This window comes from Pelodiscus sinensis, chromosome 4 (assembly GCF_049634645.1).
Source record: "Pelodiscus sinensis isolate JC-2024 chromosome 4, ASM4963464v1, whole genome shotgun sequence".
In the NCBI taxonomy this organism is placed as follows: domain Eukaryota; kingdom Metazoa; phylum Chordata; order Testudines; family Trionychidae; genus Pelodiscus; species Pelodiscus sinensis.
This window is the reverse complement of record NC_134714.1, coordinates 112244081-112263617: the sequence shown is the minus strand read 5'-3', so window position 1 is coordinate 112263617 and position 19537 is coordinate 112244081. Positions and strand designations below refer to the sequence as shown.

At 38.9% G+C, this 19537-nt stretch overlaps 1 protein-coding gene across 1 annotated transcript in view; it reads right to left on the bottom strand.

The window, feature by feature from the left end:
* The window catches only part of OTOG (otogelin), a 172790-nt gene that overhangs the window by 50897 nt on the left and 102356 nt on the right, over positions 1-19537 (bottom strand). Inside the window, exons 32-34 of the mRNA XM_075928087.1 lie at positions 17218-17385; positions 13784-14062; positions 276-393 (exon numbers count right to left, since the gene is read on the bottom strand). Coding sequence (XP_075784202.1) covers positions 276-393; positions 13784-14062; positions 17218-17385 — 565 coding nt within the window. The remainder of the gene's footprint in view (positions 1-275; positions 394-13783; positions 14063-17217; positions 17386-19537) is intronic.

Sequence of the window (19537 nt, the reverse complement as noted above, 5' to 3'; positions counted from 1 at the left end):
AATTTAGAATACTCACTATCTTGAAAGAGGCAGCAAATCTGATACATTCTAGTTTCTGGCTATGGGCACCTGTTTACTGCCATTCAAGGACATCACATTAATGTAGCTGCTGCAATAGTTACAATTCCACTCTATGACTTCCTCCTCCACTGAACTTTGATAAATTAATACAATACCACAGCACTGAACTATATCCAGTGCCGTATATACTTACCATACTATATAAATATTACTAAAATTATGTACTTTTATTCTAGAGAAATATAGGTACTTACTTTGGTACATCCTGACAGTTTTGTCCCAAAGGGTCTCTGCATGTTTTGAAACAAGGGCTTCTACACGCATCATAACGCCACTCACATGTAGAATGGGCTGGGAACTTAAATTTGGCATCTGGAAGAACACATAATTTATTATACAGAGACATATGTATATACCAATATACATATGTACACATATATATTTAATTATACATACACATATACACACTCTAGGGTGAAACAAAAAACAGGACTATGTAGCACTTTAAAGACTAACAAGATGGTTTATTAGGTGATGAGCTTTCGTGGGCCAGACCCACTTCCTCAGATCAAATTGTGGAAGAAAATAGGCACAACCATATATACCAAAGGGATACAATCAAAAAAAGTGAACACATATAAAAAGGACAAATCAAATTTCAGAACAGAGCGGGGATGAGGGGAGGAGAGGTAAATGTCTGTGAGCTAATGATATCATTACAAAGATAGCTTCCCCAATTATCACCTCTAATATCATTAGCTCACAGACATTTACCTCTCTCCCTCATCCCCCCTCTGTTCTGAAATCTGATTTGTCCTTTTTATATGTGTTCACTTTTTTTGATTGTATCCCCTTTGGTATATATGGTCATGCCTATTTTCTTCCACAATTTGATCTGAGGAAGTGGGTCTGGCCCACGAAAGCTCATCACCTAATAAATCATCTTGTTAGTCTTTGAAGTGCTACTTAGTCCTGTTTTTTGTTTCAGCGAGACTAGACTAACACAGCTACGTCTCTATTACTACTCTAGGGTGGGCACACTTAAAAGGTTCATTTTGGTTCTACACATCTATTTCTCGAAAAATCTCTGACAATTTTTATGCCATGCAGTAGAAACTGTGACACAACATTCTAATTAACATACTGGCATCTGTTTTCTAGTGCATACTAAAACAATGAAGATTCACAGTGCAACAAGAATTGACAAACAGTTCAGAAGAATTTTTAAAACAATCCTCACAAATGAATAAACTATTTAACTTTTCTAATAACTCTTAGAATTTAATTGAGATTACCTATCTCTGAGAACTGGAAAGGACCTGTCCAGTCTCCTGCTTTCACAGCAGGACAAAGTACCATCCCTGACAGATTTGTGCCCTAAATAGCCTCCTCAAGGATTGAACTCAGATCCCTAGGTTTAGAAGGCCAATACTCAAATCATTGAGCTATCCCTCCCCCTTTTGCTGAACTGCTGTAGATTTTCAGTGGAGAAACAACATGATACCAATGTGAGTAATGTTATTCACTGGTCTCATTACTATGAAGGACTTATAAGAACATGCCATTTTATTTAATGTGCTACTTTTATGATATTTTGAAAATAGATTGCATCAGAAAGAGACATTTATTTGGCATGCAAAATTAGCCAATATAAGATTTCCAGAAGGTTTGTACAATGCAACTGCTTTTATTTTTGAGAGAAAAAAATAAACTCCATTTCACACAAGCAAATAATCAGAAATCATTAAATTTAAAAAAAAATACAAGACTAATGGTTGACATTTTCAGAAACAGTAAAAAGTCAACATTTTAAAAGAGGACTATAACTGAATCAGAGAATACTTTTCGGGCTCGAATGATAGGTGACCCTTAGCGTGAGAAGCCATTAAGATATATGCAGGAGTATGGTCTACATTTCTCCTATTTAAAATGACCAAGAATCACTCCGGATCTTGCAAAACTACAATCAGAGTTCCCATATCACCTAAAATGGGGTGTCCTGATAAATTAAATCAATAGTATGGTGAATTTTAAAAAATCACCTGTATCACCATAGTAATGTCTTTGTGGGATAGCGTTTATTAAAAGGTATTAAAATCACAAAATTGAAATATAATTAGTGAATGCAGGTAGAGAAAGTATGAAACTTTTGCACAGGAGCAAGAGAAGGAATTTGGGAAACTTTCATCAATAAGTTGTGCTGTCACAATTTTAATTAAATAATGCTGTCAATTCATAGAAGGAAATCTTAAGAAAACAAATAAAGGGGGAAGTATAAACCAGCCACCTCAGCTCGGTGTGTGCGTGCATGTGTGTGCATATATACACACAAAGATTATTTAAAGCCAATGCTTAATTTGTGTGGGGGCTTGACAGGCTGAGCCCTTTAACCTCTGTTCTTAGCAGCTCATAGCCCCAGCAATTCTGAGTTTGCTCCATTCAAGGGCAGACTGGCCCAGTGGGATACTGGGAATTTCCCGGTGGGCCGTCATCCGGTGGGCCATTGTGTCCGCACGCCATTGCCCTCACTCCGAGTAGCTTCGCATCTGCGCTGAATGCGGCACACAGAGCCCAACGCTCCGCCTGCACCGCATGCCGGACATGATGCAGGGAAAGAGGGCGGGGCTTGAGGGGCACGCAGGGGTGATGTCATGGTCTGAGGATGAGAGCTTTGGAGTATAGGAGGGGACTCTGGCTTGGGGAGGGCTGTTCTCAACCCATTTCCCGGGCCTATTTTGATTGCCAGTATGCTCTTGGCTGCATTAGTTAGGAAACTTTTAAAAAAATAATTGATTGAGCCCTGGCACCTCCTTCATTCCAAACTGAGCATTTTTTCCAGTTCTCCTTTCTGTTTGCCTGATTCTGCTGTATCCATTTGTGTGCTAATCCCAAGGACAATGTTAGATTAGCATCCAGGCTTCTCAAAGCTCCGGCAAACTCCAACAACTACAGGGAATCAAAAATGTATCCAGGAATCTGCATATCACTGCAGTGTCCTAGCCCAAGGCTCTGTTCTCTGGTTGCACTGGCAGTGGGAGTAGGGTAAGTGCATTATATGAGCCTCTCTGTTGTCTCTATGCCATCAGCCAGTGGTTTTCAAATGAGGGATCACAACCCAGTACTGGGTTGTGGAATGTCAGGCACTAGGTGTTGTTGCTGCAGAGTGAGCAGTAGGGTTGCTAAGGCAGGCTACCTGCCCCTACCCTGGTACCGTAAGTTTGGCTCCTAGGCGGGGGAGTGGGGAAGAGTACATTTGGCTCTACATACTGCCCCTGCCCTGAGCATTACCTCACACCCCCATTGGCGGTTGGCTGCTTTTGGGGCGCAGCATTGTTTGCGATGCCAGAAGAGGCAGGAAGCTGCCTTAACCCCTGTGCTGCTCCACTGACTGAGAGCCGTTCACGGTAAACCCCTCCTGCCCCAGCTCTAGCCCCCCACCCAAGCCAGAGTCCCCTCCTATACTCCAAAGCTCTCATCCTCAGACCCACCTCAGAGCTCACACTTTCATCGAATTATGTTGGGCCGCAGGCATCAACCATTTTCTTCCACTGGGTCACGAGAAAACCTTGGCCAAAAGCGGGTCACCCTTCCATTAGTGCAATCCTTCCTTAGCACATTAAACTGGACACCAGGCCCGATAATGCCCCCGGCGCAACCTGGCGTAGAGTAGCTCTACTGCACAGGCTGTTTTAGTGATGAGGAGGCAACGTTTGTTACTTGAAAATATATTTTGCTACAGCATATGGTTGTATTTTATAGATACAACCATACGCAGGGACTCCTGCCCCCCCAAAAAGTACTGATCTTTGCTTGAGTGAAGATTGAAGTTTCAGGGTCTTTAATGTACTGCTATTTTACACCTGTTCAGAGGCATACAATCATTTTCCAAAGTACTTCAGATTTTTTTTCTCTCTTCAGCCTAGACATATCTTCACTGATGGGTAGGGAATATATTATTACAAGCAATACAACCCCCTTCTAGCTAGATACAAGTAATAATTCTCACAGCACAGAAGAAAATAAGTAAACCCAAGTTTTTGAATCTTCCGCATTTTCTACACTAAAAATATATCTGTTGCCATCTAGTGTTATCCTCTAGCATTACCAGTCCGTACAATATCCCTGAATTCTTATTTCTATGAAAAACACTGGTTTTGTTGTTACTAAGTTACATATTCTATATATTATTACATATTCTATACGTTATGTGTGTCCTGTTCCAGTGGAAGAAGCTGCCATGGCTTAAATCTGATAGTGATGGGAGAAGAGGGAATTCTTTACATACAATTCTCAATAACAAGTAGATTTTTTTATATTTTATGTAAACAGAGTTGATATGCAGGCAGGAGCCCGGAGGTGGAAGGATATATGGCATAGGGACATACCATATATGAGGAGATTATAAAGGATTATTTGCACATGGAAAAAAAGGTCTCTCTCACACTGGCTTCATACATTAATTTCTTGCTTTATGGAAATGTCCTGCACTTGGAATATCCTGTCCTTCAAACCATTTCCCCTGCTAACAGTTTTACATGTCCACAGTTAGAATTAATAAAATACAATAGATATTCCTAACCCTGCAAAGAGTGTCCTTGTGGACTCAATAACCTGCCATTGTTAGTCTTTATGCAACATATGGGCCACAATAACTTCCTTCATCCAAACACAAGAGAAGTAGACAGACAAGGTATGTGCTTGAAATATTCCATGAAAACAGTAACCACAATTGGAGAAAATACCTTTAAAATGCTGTTATTTCCTTTTCCCCAGAATATGTATCTATTTTTGCCTGTGTTTGTGCAATTTCTAATTCCGAAATGGGACAGCCATTGGCACTCTTATGAAATTATTAGGAGGTCTAGATGACTGAGTAGTTATTTCTACATATTTCACAGTACTTTTTTCTCAAACCACTCACAACATTTTATAACACCACAGAGACCAGTAGGGGGAATAGTAACACGCATGCTTTTCTCCCAAATAGCCTTACGTTAAGCATTTAGTTGAGACACCTATACAAACATATATTAATATCATGCATCTCACCCTTCAATTCAACCTACCATCAAAATATTGGATTCCTTTTTAAAATACAACATAGGAATGACACTGAATGTTGGGCCCTCATGAAGGACTCCAGAGGAGTAAGTCAATCAACAGAATCATGGGGTGGGGAAAATTCAATGAGGCAGGTGCACCAAATCAAAGCAGGTGACTAGCACACAGCACCATATTCCAGTAGCATTCTTGCTAGTCAGACTACCTACCCCCCACTTAACAACATAAATTCCAAGCTTTATACATGATCTATTACAGTGAAACCAAACAGTTTATTTCTCCAGACCAAGTCATCTGGGACTAACAGGCTGATGTTAGACTCTTGCCCCAAGCAAAATAAAGGGATAATTATTAAATTTTCAAAGTATTGCATGCTTTCCCTATCTGTAAAATCTGGAGAACTGAGAACTTGAGGGCAGGTGGCAAGTGCTCCATAGTCACAATGTTTTCAAACAGGATCTAGTAACACAGGGGTGCAGGTCTATGAGTTTTGTTCTCCATTTTTTCCAAAATCACGGGTAGGTAATGAGTGGTTATGAATGTTGCTGAGTAAACAATTAGCAAAGAAAACTTGTGTGGCCACTAGAGAGTTTCCATTCTAGTCAGGGAATTTCAGACAAATGAGAATGTCAAACTTAGTAAAGTTAGATTTTTGTGTATAAATTACAAAAGGAGTGCATCTAATCACTTATGTGAGCTACTAAAATGCCTCCAGAGGGATAGATGAGACAAAGGATATACCTTCCAATGATCAGAAAGTAATACTATACTTATCCCTTGGGAGAAAACGAGATTAATGCAAAAAGCTGCATGGGAGTAGAGTACCAGAAGGAGATTTTGTACCAAAATCTGTAGTGTAAAATGCTAATTGTGGTGTAAAAGGCAAACACACACTTAGTTAATCATATTGTGAGTAGCACTAGTGCAGAAGTGTTGAGGGGAATCCTAGGACTGGAAGGGACCTTGCAAATCATCTAGTCCCATCCCTTGCACTCATGGCGGGACTAAGAATTATTTAGACCATCCCTGACAGGTCCATGTATCTATGTTCTTGTACGAGGTCCCACCGGATGGGATTCCTACTAGACTAGTGTGTTAACTTGCACATTCAGATCAGATGGCTTCTAAATATAACATCACTTCAGCCAATTTGTATCATAAGCTACAAATCATATTTTGGGAGTTCTTGTGCCTTAAGATTTATTAGTGTCATTTCCAAATGAGCACCATAAATTCTCTATCAGGTCTTTTCCCTGAGCAGCTCATGTTGCAACTTGAGGAGCTTCATGATTCCTTGCCAGGCACATCACAACTTTCTGATGAAGTCCATCCTAATTTGCTTTCTATCCAGTGAAATGATAGATCCTTTACAGAATAATGAGTTATTATCTGGATGACAATTCTTCCAGTTTACGAATTAAGCAAGCCCGTGTTTCTACTACCTGAAGAACAGCTGAGCATGTCAGTAAATCAATCGCATGTTAGGATAGAAATTTCTAATGTGAATCTGGGCATACATATACTTTGCAAAAAAGAAATGATATTTTTTCAAACCCCCTATTTAGCATGGTCAGCTGTTTGGGTACTGGAAAAATACTATGTCCTTTATATACTAGGCCATGGGTGGACAGATCGCTGCCACTATATTGATCTGCGCCTCTGCAGGTATCGGCAGTTGCAGCTCCTGTGGGCAGCAGATCACTTTTCCCGGCTAATGGGAGTGGTGGGACGCAGCATAGATTGAGACACTGCTTCCCGAAGCTCCTATTGGCTGGGAATGGTTACCAGTGGCCAATGGGAGATGCGATCGCCCATACCTGTGGAGGAGCAGGTAAATATAGTGGTGAGAGCTCACTAGAGGCTTACCCTGGAAGACCAGATCTGGCCTGTGGGCGGGTATTTGCCCACCCTGCATTAGGCCCTAGGTTTTCACATATTAATGCCTTCCTGACTTTTGATACAATCTGCTAGTGTTGGTTTTCACTTTCTTCTTAGAATCCAGACAGTGATAGTCATTACTATCAACTTAAAAAAGCAATTCAACACTGATCCACCACTTAGATTGGCTAGCTCTACAGATACATGCTTAGGAGCATGAAACTATCTACTCACATGTAAGTTCCAACCACCTGCACTCATGTATTTTAAATTCTTGCACTGCAGCACGAAGGCACATGCCACTGGCAGAATGAATTGCTTGCCCACTCAAAATATAATCAACCGCAAAACATAGTTATCTAGATCCCAGGTATCATTGCCTTAAGTACCTCACAGTTGATAATGGGATGTTTGAGGCATATACTGTTGCTATCCCCACAGATTAATCTCTTCATGATTATTCAGACAAATTCAGGATGTGAAATGCCCATTTGTGATATTAGTAGCAGAAGGTTATGACACCAATATGAAGACACCAATATGAAGACAGCTTGCTGCTGTCAGATGCTGAGAACCTGCAGTTCTCATTAACTTACTTGGGATTTGCAGGTACATAGTAGCTCCCTCAGCATCAGACCCCAGAATAATGATCACTTGGACTTAAACAAAACAGAAAAGCTCAGTGTAAACTCAAGGACACCTCAATATGACTTATAAAAAGGACATTTAAAAGAATGCCTTTTACAGAGGGATATCTTCCATTGTTTTATTCAGTGGTCTGTGATACTGAGTTTGTTTCCCAGACCTGAAGAAAAGCTCTGTGTAGACACAAAATCTAGCCTCTTTCCCCAACAGAAGTTTGTCTAATAAAAGATAATACTTTACCCATCTTGTCATACAGAAGGAAACAAAGATAAATGAAGTGCACACTGATTATCAAAATGTACATACAATCTAAGTATGAAAGACGCTTTCATCAAAAAGAAAGAAATTCTGTATCTTAAAAATCAATTTAATTTTCAGTTATACAACATCCTTTCTTGGTGTACAAGATACACAATCATTAAAATAAACTAAGGAAATCCAATACTTGTCTCAAATATAAATCTTCACTGACTGTATCGCATGCCTATGTCTTAGAAGTTATTAAAATTATGATTGGCAAAAGTAACAAATGTTTATCAAAGTAAAATTCTATGCATTCAGCAAAAGTCTAGCACTCTGTTCTTCTGAATGCTATACTGGGCTTTGCTGCAGAATTTCCATATGAGCTTAGACAAACCACTTAAATTCTCCATCCCTCACTTCGCTTATCAGTAAAATGAGGATATTACCACTTTGAGCACATGGATATTAGGTAGTTACACACATAAGTTAGTAAAATGCTTTTAGATGCTCAGATGAAAAACTATTTGTCAGAAATTGCAGTGCCTTATCAAGAACAAACGTTTGAAGGACACAATAAATATATCTGTAAAAAGATCATGATTTCCTCATATTTATTTGTTATTCAAAAGATTCACATGTATTGTTCTATGGATTGATTGTTATCATTTGATATTTGATCTGTGCACTTACATATGATTGGTTAGGAAATCTTACTGTTACTCAATTGGATGTGCATACATGCACCGCTAGTCCAAACTGTAGCACGTGCAAATTTAAAGTTTGTTTCCCCATGAACATTTTTGCACAGGATATTAAAATTCAATGAACAACATGATCACTCAGACATTTGCAGGAATAGGAGCGGCTGACGAGCACGACTGAAGCAACTTGATTTACAAATTCACTTGGTCGGTTGTGAAAAATGTATTGCAGTACTTCATCACATGTGTTATTTATATCCAATGCATTTCAGTACTTCAGTATTTATTGCTATGCAACTAGAAGGAGTGACTCTTTGGCAGACTTCAGACAAATATGTATGTATCTATTGCAGTGGCAATTGGGTCATTAAAAATTCTTCCTTCTGAATGTGCGTCATAAAACATGAAGAGGATTCATGAAGAGTTTTCTGGCCAAGAGATTTAGAAGGCCTATTATTCTGCTCCCAGTATTTACCCTCTGGTTCCTCAGGAATAGCAGTTCTCAGTTGGAAAGTTTCTGATCTAATATGCAAAGCATTTACAATAGTCAGCAGGAAACTCAATCTGCCTTTGCCTCTGCTCTCTGGAGCCGGTGTAACTTTTCCATTAACTTAAACAAATGCTGCTATATTTTTAGACCATGTAATTACCCTACATCAGCAGACTGAGCCCTGTGAAAGTACACTGGAGAAAGATTCGAGCCCTATGTTTCTCTACTTATAAAACTCTGAAACCCAAACCTTCGGATGTGGTGATTAATGAAATGCCTCTTGATCATTTGATCTGATCCCACTTGCTGAGGTAAATTGTTTCAGTTTTCCATTGACATAGATAGGATTTTTTGGCATAATGACTGGAGGGCAAAAACTTCACACTTGAAAAGACATACAACTCGGCGTTAGTGCATGACCACTGAGAATTGTAGCACTTTTTAAACTTTCTTCATTCCCCCCTCAAAGATCAAGGAAACATTTTTGTTATGTCCAAAAAGAGGCCTTTGCTTGAGATGTTTTACGAACATTGTGGTAATAGCATTAGCTGCATATACTCTGCCATTCAAAACTTCAGCAGCTCTGTGATTAAAGGCATTTGTCAGGAGGCAACAGGCATTTGGCAATGACAAAATCTGTCATTTTTCATGAAGTTGGAGTGTGCCAGTCAACAGCTGCATTAGGCTGTCATCATAATGTACCGCAAAGACATGGGCAGATTCACAATGCCACCATTAACACTTTAATTCAATGTTTTGATAACAGGGTGCTCCATAAGGCATACAGTTGGTCTCTTCTGTCATATAAGTCAGTGCCTGTTTCAGATCTGTCTGTGCTTAACAGTAGGGATTTATAATGGTAACTGTACAACAGACAAATGATGCCTCACTTGCTGCAATATTTCATTTTCCTCCTTTGCTTGAAAAGGCTATTTCAGAGACAGAATATGAAGGACTGGTATCACATATTTGCACTGGAGGGGTATCTATGAACATACTCCTACCGCAGCAGTAAGCACGTTACTGATCCATTTAAAATGATAGCACAAAAATCTTTACTGTATGAAAAATAATGTACATTTTTAATGACTTTTGAATACCACACAAGCCTTCATGTTGAGGAAGCAATAATTGCCACTGAGGGCCATAAAGAATGTCTAGATTAAAAATATTCAATATAACTGATTTGGATCAAGGCAAGGCGATGCTGAACGAAATGTTAGCTTATGAACACACTGGTATATTTTATTTTGCAGGTAATATGGCTTTTTATCTCTTGGTAAGTTTTTATAAGGCCCCGCCTCACTATAGTATATAACAGGAGCTCCCAAGTATTTAAAAACAAACAGATAACAAAAATCATCAGGAAAAATAGGTTGATTTTTATGGGCTTTATTGTTTGTTTCCTATCAGTTTTTGTGGGAGTAATTTCCATAGTCTAGATCCAGCTCTGAAGGTCTCATAACCCCTGTGTTCATGGTCCCTGCTCTTTAAGAGTTCCATTTTTCCATTACAATATAGATGTAATGGGAGGTCAATGTCACAGAGAACAAGGTGATCTCTTGGGTAATTAGGCCCAGTTCCATGGAAAGCTTTGAATATCAAGATGGAGACCATGAACTGAATTCCACTCAGTGTGGAACTAGTGCAGAGAGCACAGCACAAGATGGATGTGTTCATAAAAACCTGCATTGCTGAGAACTCAGGAAACTGCATTTTGTACCTTCTGAAGATATTTTCGGGGTATGGAGCTGAAAGGGCTTGTGACTTTGACTAAGCAGTTTGCACATTAAGTCATATTAAGGAAGTTACTAATGTAAAGTGACCGTATTTTCAAAATAAAAATGGGGACAGTGATAGCTCCAACCACAGAGGGAAAATAGAAGGGTAGCAACTACAAGGAGCAGAATTATACCTCACATTAAAAAAAAAGGTAGAATCAAGAGAAAAACATCATAACCAGCCAGGGCTGAACTTAAGTGAATTCTGTCCCATCCATTAAAAAATTGCAGTTCTCATTATTTGTTACATCACATTGCATCTATATTTATACTAAGTACAAATATTTAAAAATACTTTGTCTGCCTTGAATTGTTCTTTTGTCTTTCCCGTCACTCTATTATTTTCTTCTACTATGTTTTTACCATGTTTTCTTGTGTCTTTTCCACTCATCATAATTTTTTACAGTATGTAATCTTTGTTTTTCATTCTCTTTTTTCCCCTGTATTGGGTTCTCTTCCTCCTCCTGAGTATCCAGGCTCTTACCCCTCTCCTTTCAACACTCCTTCCCTCTCAGCTCCCCTTCCCAGTCACTGTACTATCTCTGTCATCTTCTCTCATCTTCCTTCTTTCTGTTTTTCCCACCAAAAACTCTCTCATACATTTTTGCGCCCTCAGAAATCTCAACAATCTTAAAAATCTGTTCCTGACATTTTGGTTATCAAATCCAGGCCCTTCACATGTATACAGCACAGAGACTGCAACAGTTTCACTGTATTACTGGATCTTTATCTTCTTAATAATCACCTATAGATATATGGGCCCCAATGGGAAATCTGTCTCTGTCCCTCCCACTCCCTGTGCCAAATTCCACAATATGGTGGCTGAAGCACTAAAAAAGGGATGACATCATAAAAGCCAGCACCTCTGTGAGATTCCCCACTGGGTATGGAAGGGGATAGAGGAACAGGTTTTCCTTTATTGGTTTTCGTCATAGCTGGCTATAACGAATGGGTTACTTGGCTGATACTTCCAGAATAGAATGACTGTCAGGGACTGTAGGATGGGATCAACTGGACGGAAGGTTCGCCATTCCCTATGGCAATCACAAGGCAGAAAAAAGGGTAAGACCTCCAAACGCTGTTCTCCCAGTGACATCTCCAAACAGTCTTTCCACTCTCTAACTCCCCTGAAGCAGCGCCATTTTTATGTACTGTTATTTGGGGCAGCCTTTGTGTCCATTTGCTTGAGCTCCCTACTCCCCTGCACACCATGAAAGGAGCACATTGCTTCCACATTTCTTTCTGCACTGGACTGAGCAGCCTCAGAACCAAATGAGTTGGCATATAGCTAGGTCATGCAAGGGATTACTGCCACATAACACAGAGCCTTTCATGCACAGCTCTGTGAAAAAGCAATTGGGTCAATGGGCATTAAGGGCTCTTAGCATCTATCAGATAATCAGACCCATTAAGCTTTAAGTGAATTTTTTCCTCTTTGGTTTTATCCACATCCTTAGAGCTTAAGTGATCAATAAATAACTCCTGCAAAGAAAATCATGGTGGTGGGGAAAATAAAACATTTACATTTCTTTGTAAGGACCATTTAGCTTTTTCACAGGAATTCCCTCTACATTACAAGTGATGCTTCATTCTTTATGCTTACCTTTCCACGGGAATAAAATCATTGTAGGTACATTTGATATGGACATGAATCCAGGCTCTAGATCCAAATGCCCTCCATGTTTTTGGGAAGTGTGGGGGAAGAAGAAGGAGTTTGAATTCAGGATCTCAATTTTACATTTGAGGCCCATATATAATTTACAAAATGGCAGTACAAAATAAAAGAAACAACTACAGAGTGATTATCTTCTTCCTCTTCTGAAATACTGTGTTCTTTAAAGTGCCATTGTTATGTACTTGAGTCTTGGCCAGCAGCTCTGAACAGAAGCCTTTTTAGTCCCTGGAATAGGAGCAATGCTGTAGAGATCTATTGTCAGAGACTCATACACAAAAAGGACACTAATCACTACCATGGTAAGACCTAGACTTTCATTGAAAACTTGTCAAAAAATTTCCAATGAAACTTTTTTCCAACCAAAATTGGGGTTTCAACAAATGAAACATTTTCCTCCATTTTTTTAAATTTTTAATTGAAAAAAAATCAATAAATCCTCTAAATTTCTACAGAAAAAAGTTTTCTACAGAAAAAAAATCTGAACAGCACTACTCTACATTATCATTCAGATTGTACTGATTTAGGCTTCATGAACCAGGTTGTATTTCAGTGTATTTACTGTGATATTAGAGTCATATCAGCACAAACAACTCTCTGCAAAAATCAATTCAGGAACCTTTATGCAAAAAATTAAATAAGAAGATTCCTTAACCTCGAATTATTGGGAAAAGAAAAATATTTCTTCCAGGGAACCTCATCATGGTGTCTCTTTACTGCATCCTTCTAGATTCACCATCACTATAATCATTACCACAATCTGGTTCTCATTCCTTCAGCTGCTTTATTTTCACTTTTTTTTAAAATCTGATGTCTATATGTGTTTTATTATATCCCACTCTGCAAATAGATCTCTTTATTCCACTTTTCTCTATTGCAAGTTTGACTCTATGCAATCATGGGTATTTTACAAGCTGTTGAACATAAGTGAAATAAACTTCCCCTCTGCTACCATTACTATATCACATGCTCCCTTAAATTTCATTTTATGTTTCCCCATTGTTTATAATGTCAAATGACCCTTATTCTTCTTATTATTTACACTAGTTTTGTGCTAGTGTAACTCCATAAATTTCAATAGAGTTATTCCTTACTTGCAGAATAGAAGTGAGGAAGAAGAATCAGACCAAAAATTAGCAGTTATACCAGTGTAAATCTGAGTAATTCCATTCTAAAGATTTACGGCTGGATGTTTCAGAGGAGGGCAGAACATGACCCACAAAGCTCTCCCTTTCAAAATGTGGTTAAAGTAGTTAATTATGGTTTGTAAAATACAAATTTTAGTACCTACCTACAAGTTTAAAAAGAGCAGACTGTCTGAATGCCTCTGAATGCTGGTATTTCAAAAGAGTAATTGAGGAAGCTGAAATGTGGATAAAGGATCCTGGCTTTGCAAATGATTCAAAGGAACTGTATCCTGGGAGCCATGTGTTCTTGTGGATGGCAAAGGTTGATCTGTTATGGAACTCTTCACTTTCTTCCCATTTGGAAAGAAGCAGGGTACCATTGGAAGCCAAATGAAGAAAATAATTTGGCCTATCAGCTGTTTCAAATGAAACCAAGTTGGGATCTGAAAAAAAACCACAACACAATCACTGAACTAAGCAGAACAAGCCAGATTTACCTTTGGTGTAACATCACTGAAGTCAATACCATTGGAATCCACAGTAAGGATGAATTTGGCCCAGTTGTTTTAAGGAAAAATATTTAATATTCACACAGGTTGCTGCCTTACCTCACACTGAATACCTTGCTGTCCCAATAATTTGGCATGACTGTTATGCATGGTAAGGTGCTTGTCACAAGGAGGGTATAGTAATCTAGCCCACAGTGAGCATATAACTTCAGTTTACTCCCTCTGTTAGCCTTACATGTATCCAAAGTTAAAGCTCAAAAGCTTAATTATTCATTTAAAATGAAGTAACTCAAATGCATTTTACATTCAGCTTATAGGATCATGTTTTTCAGTTTCAAAGCAGCCAGCTCTCCAGTCATCCTCAGGACAAATAACATTAAAAACAGATCTGGAATATTCCTGTCTTTAGTAGCAGCTCTACTGTCACAACCTTATACAGGCTGACCAGTGTTTTACCCCTAAAACAGTCTCCTTGATTTCAAGCTAATTTCCTTTGGACCACTTGCAGAATAAGGTACTGCTCAATGAAAGAGCTGAGTCTATTATGAGCACCTGTTGTTAACAGTATTGCTTCATTTTATTTTTCTGTAAACTGTGGTATTCTGTTTAAAATAACCATAGAACTACTGTAAAATCAACTATCCCCTGAGGACTGGATAATATTTCTTTTAAAATAAGGCACAGAGAACAAATAATCTCTATTAAACAGATGTTTTATTATGCTTTGTACCATGGTTCTGGAGCACCACTTATCTTCCAACGATGACAACATTTATTTATTTGAAAAATAGAATTGCATGGAAGAAAGTATCTTTTCTAATACTGGCAACAGCAGATATACTGGCAATGAGATTAATATCACCTATTGCAAGGTAGAGAAGCTTTTTTGGGTCAGAAGCCGCAAAGAAAACTCAGTCAGGGGCTGCACACAAGTGAGAAGTCAAAAAAACAAAAAACAAAACAAAAACCAAACTCTCGCTGATGTGGCCCCTGACTGAGAAGGAGAAAGACACTCCCCTTACACACTAGAGCACAGTGGGATCTAGGCTAGTAGATTTTGTGTGCCCAGTCCCTTAGTAGGTCTGGATTCCCCAGTGCTAGGAGGGAAGCCCTGAGTGTCGGGGGCTGGATCCAGGCAAGCCAGGGGCCGCATCTGGCCCCTGGGCCTGCAGTTCCCCACCCCGACCTATTGTGTATACAAGTGTTACTTTGTTACCAAAAACTCCCAGTCTTCTTTTGTCACTTGTCTGAAGCTAACAAAATTAAAATTATTTTTCCTGAGATACAATTTATTTATAAAAACAACAAAGAATCCTGTAGCACCTTAAAGGACTAACAGATTTATTTGGGAACAAGCTTTCGTGGGTGAAAACTACTTCAAAAGAGGCACTAAAAGCTTATGCCCAAATAAATCTGTTAGAGTATGTCTACACTGCATTCCTCGTTCAAGCGAGTAATGCAAATGCAGCTGAGCAAAATTGCAAATGAAGCACGGATTTGAATTTCCTGCACTTCATTTGCATAATCGCATCCAGGCACTATTTCAAATATCTTATTTTGAAAAAAGAAATGCTGTCTAGACCTGGTTATTTTGAAAGAAAACCCTTCTTTCGAAATTACCCTTTCACCTTATAAAATGAAGTTTAAGGGTAATTTCGAAAGAAGGGTTTTCTTTCGAAATAACCGTGTCTAGACAGCATTTCTTTTTTCGAAATAGGGTATTTCGAAATAGTGCCTGGACACGATTATGCAAATGAAGCATGGGAAATTCAAATCTGTGCATCATTTGCGATTTCGCTCAGCTACATTTGCATTCCTCTCTCAAAAGAGGAATGCAGTGTAGACATACCGTTAGTCTTTAAGGTGCCTCAGGACTCCTTGTTGTCTTTGTAGATACAGACTAATACAGCTATCCCTTTGAGACTTATCTAATTTATAAAATTACATCTATGTGGCTGCTCTGGATAATCACAAAGGAAATGGCAAAATAAATGGGCTGATGATGCAAAGAAAGAGTTATATCAATTTTGTAGGCTTCTCCAAGGCCAGATGACTAAATGACATCCTATTAGTGTTATAATGGAGTCTGCACATCCTGGTAGGCATGGCAAAACCCAAGTAGGAGAAATTTGTACATAGCTGGAAAAGGAGACAGACCCTTTCTCCCAAATCAAAGACAGCATACGAGGCCCTAGTACATCAAAACTGAGATTCCTGCTACAGGCTAAGAACACATGTAACAGCTCTGGCCCTCTGCATTCTCCAATATGTAACATTGGGACAGTTCTACACTGGGACCAAACTCACTAGTTAGAACCTCAGTCAACCCATAATGCCCCTTTCTATGGTCTCACATGAAAAGCTACCAAAGAACATTGATTCACGGCTAGCAAGAGGTGCAGAGTCTGTGCCAAGCTTTCTAGGAACCTGATCAGCCATTTCTGGTGCATCTTAAGTTAAGGAGCATTAAAATATTTATTATAACCAACTTTCCTGACAGGAAATGGGATGCACAAATAACTGCAGTATTTCACCAACATCCTAAAATACTGAAAATATTTTTTAAAAATCCTGCATGCTCCTCTGAAGGGGTAGAGGGCCTCTTTGTCAGCCAAACTGGTGAAATTCTGGTATGAAAAGGCAAGCAAGATTTGAGGAGGTCACTCAGGAGATGTGCTATTCCTGTGCAAGGAGAGGCTCTGCTTCCAGATGGCTCCCTCCAGGACAGAGGAAATGAGAGGTGGCTGAGCAAGGAGTGAGCTGAAGCATCTGTTGTTACATCAATCCTTCCAATCATCTCCATCCCTCTCTCCTGCCATCGAGCACATTGGTCATATGGAGTTTACAATGTTGTTTTGAAAAATAAAAGTATCTATTTATAACCCTGGAATCATCCAATTAAAACACACTGACTGCCGCAGTTGGCTGACATGGTTACAATTTAGAATCAGCAGATAGCTACAGAGCAAACATCTGTGGGCAATTTTGCCCTCAGGTGCAGGACTATATTCAAGGGCAGAATTTGTTATGTGTGTTCGCTACCCCCTCAGTCTTTATCTGTATTTATTTTAAGGTTACAGCGACTTTACCATGTGCTTTAGGCTTATACCATCCTGAAGTCAGCATAAAGTTCACAGCTACTCCTGGAACTAAATCTTCTGCTCTTGCTGGGAAAACATAACCACCCAACAGTTTGGCTGCCATCGTGACTTCTCCATCCAAGTAGCTGACCAGTTTGTAGGGACCCTTTCCTAGAACTGTGGAGAGAGAAGCCAAAATTTACTTTCATGATGAGTGTCACAAATGCTTGAACTCTCATATATTACCTTAGGCAATGATGTAGTGGCAAATTAAACAAGAACAACTCCAGCCTGACAACTACTCCAGATTCCATGTGCTAAACTGAAATGGTAGTGCCTCACAAAGCAATCCTACCCTTCCAAAAACAGAAACAAAATCCAAACAATACTTCCACCTAGTAGCAGTAATTAGCACAAAATTTACAACTTCATTTCTTAAATGTTTGTGAAAACTTTCCCTTTTCCTCCATGCCACCATATTACTCTAGGTTTCATTTTTAATTCAGTTCAACTAACGTAAAATGTAGCTGACTCCTGCGGACAATAATCTTGCAAGAAGTAGAACTAGATAATTAGCATGATCCTTGCAGGCTTTAGACTATATAGATAGACATGTATAATAAGATTGAACATATTTAGGCTTTGTAGATTTCTGTCAGTAAATGATAAACATCGATTTCACTGCACCCCTAATTTTACTTTGCTACAGCCAGGGATCATTAGACTCATTTTCATAGATTATAAAGTCTGAAGGAACAGTTGTGATAATCGAGTCTTGCCTCTTGCATAAATCAGACGGCCTTCTCCCAAAAAATTCTTGTTTGAACAAAAGCATGTCTGTTGGAAAGACATCCAATCTTGATTTTAAAAATTTCCAGTGATGGAGACTACCAGAATCCTTGGTAAATTTTTCCAATGGTTAAATTACATAGAGCTGAGAAAATACGAGATATTTCATTTTCCTGGCAATTCCAAAAAATTAGAGAGAAAAATCAGGTCCGATTTGAGAGTTTAAAAAAATTGAGAGTTAAAAAAAAAATAATGTGGGGGAACAAAACTTTAAATTTCATTAAAAGCTAAATAGTTTGTTTCAATTTGGCTAATTTTCAAACATATGTGTTTGCTTTTCATAAAATTAAAGGAAATTTTGAAACAAAGTCATTTCAAAACAAACATTTGAAGCATCTTCCCTTGAAAATACAACATGACAAATATTTGGAATTTTTGGTTTAGGGTTTTTTCATCTGAAACAATTCAATGAAACTGACAGGTATTTACAGATTGCTTTGGAGTGACTGAATCTGCATTTTCAACTGAAAAAAGTTTCAGACTAAAAGTTCCCCCATCCCTAGTAATTTTCTCTGGCCTTTTCATATGATGAGTAAGGGCAGTAGAGAGTCATGAGGGGGAAGGAAAAGGAAATAAGGAAATTTGTGTGCAGCCATCTTGGTCTTGTTAACAAGAGAGCAAGAGTCAGGCTAAGTCTGTGGCCTGACAACGAGAGATCTGTAATTAGATGCTGCCTTTGCCTCTCACCTCCATACGGAGATAAGGATAGAAAGCTGACTCTGGCAGGGACCTTGAGATAAGGAGCATCTGGGTGGAACTAAAATAACTGTTAGCCATTGGTGTTTGTAATGGGAAGGAGACTAATTGTTATTATATCTAATGGACAGTATATAAACTGCTTCATAATTGCTTGTATTTGAAGATCTGCCTCGGAGGGGGAGGGAGGCTTCCCCCTCCCCGTCTGAACCAGTTTTTCTCTTGCTGCAGCTCGTAATAAAACTGCCTCTGGCTACTTGTTGCTTACAAACGCAGAGTGAGGACAATGTTTTCTTCCACTGTCAGAAGTAACCTCGCCTACTGAAGGCCCCATCCAACCTCTCTCTGAAGAGCTGGCTCCATTTCAAGTCCAATGCAATGTCCAAATACTACAGTACAAACTATCTCTAGAGAAGCAAACTTCTTCACAGATACAACAGCCAGATGTGGAAGGTACTCTGAACCATGAATATTGTTCGGATCAGATTGTTTTAGTTAGTTCAGTTGCTTGTTCGTGGCTATCTCTTGAAAGTAACTCCCTCTTGAGGCTACCCAGGGAAATGCCAATGGGAGACTAGATCATTTTAATGACTGCAAACATTTCACATATCATTTTAAGAGAATACTGTTGTCCTTAGAGCTAAATACCAGTCATTTTTACGAATCTTTAGAGGTAACTAGTTATTTCAGTAAATTTATTCCAGATTATTCTGTGCCTTTCATAAAATAATGGATTTTTTAGGCTCAGGTATATGCAAGTCCGTTGTTTTTAGCGTATGAAACA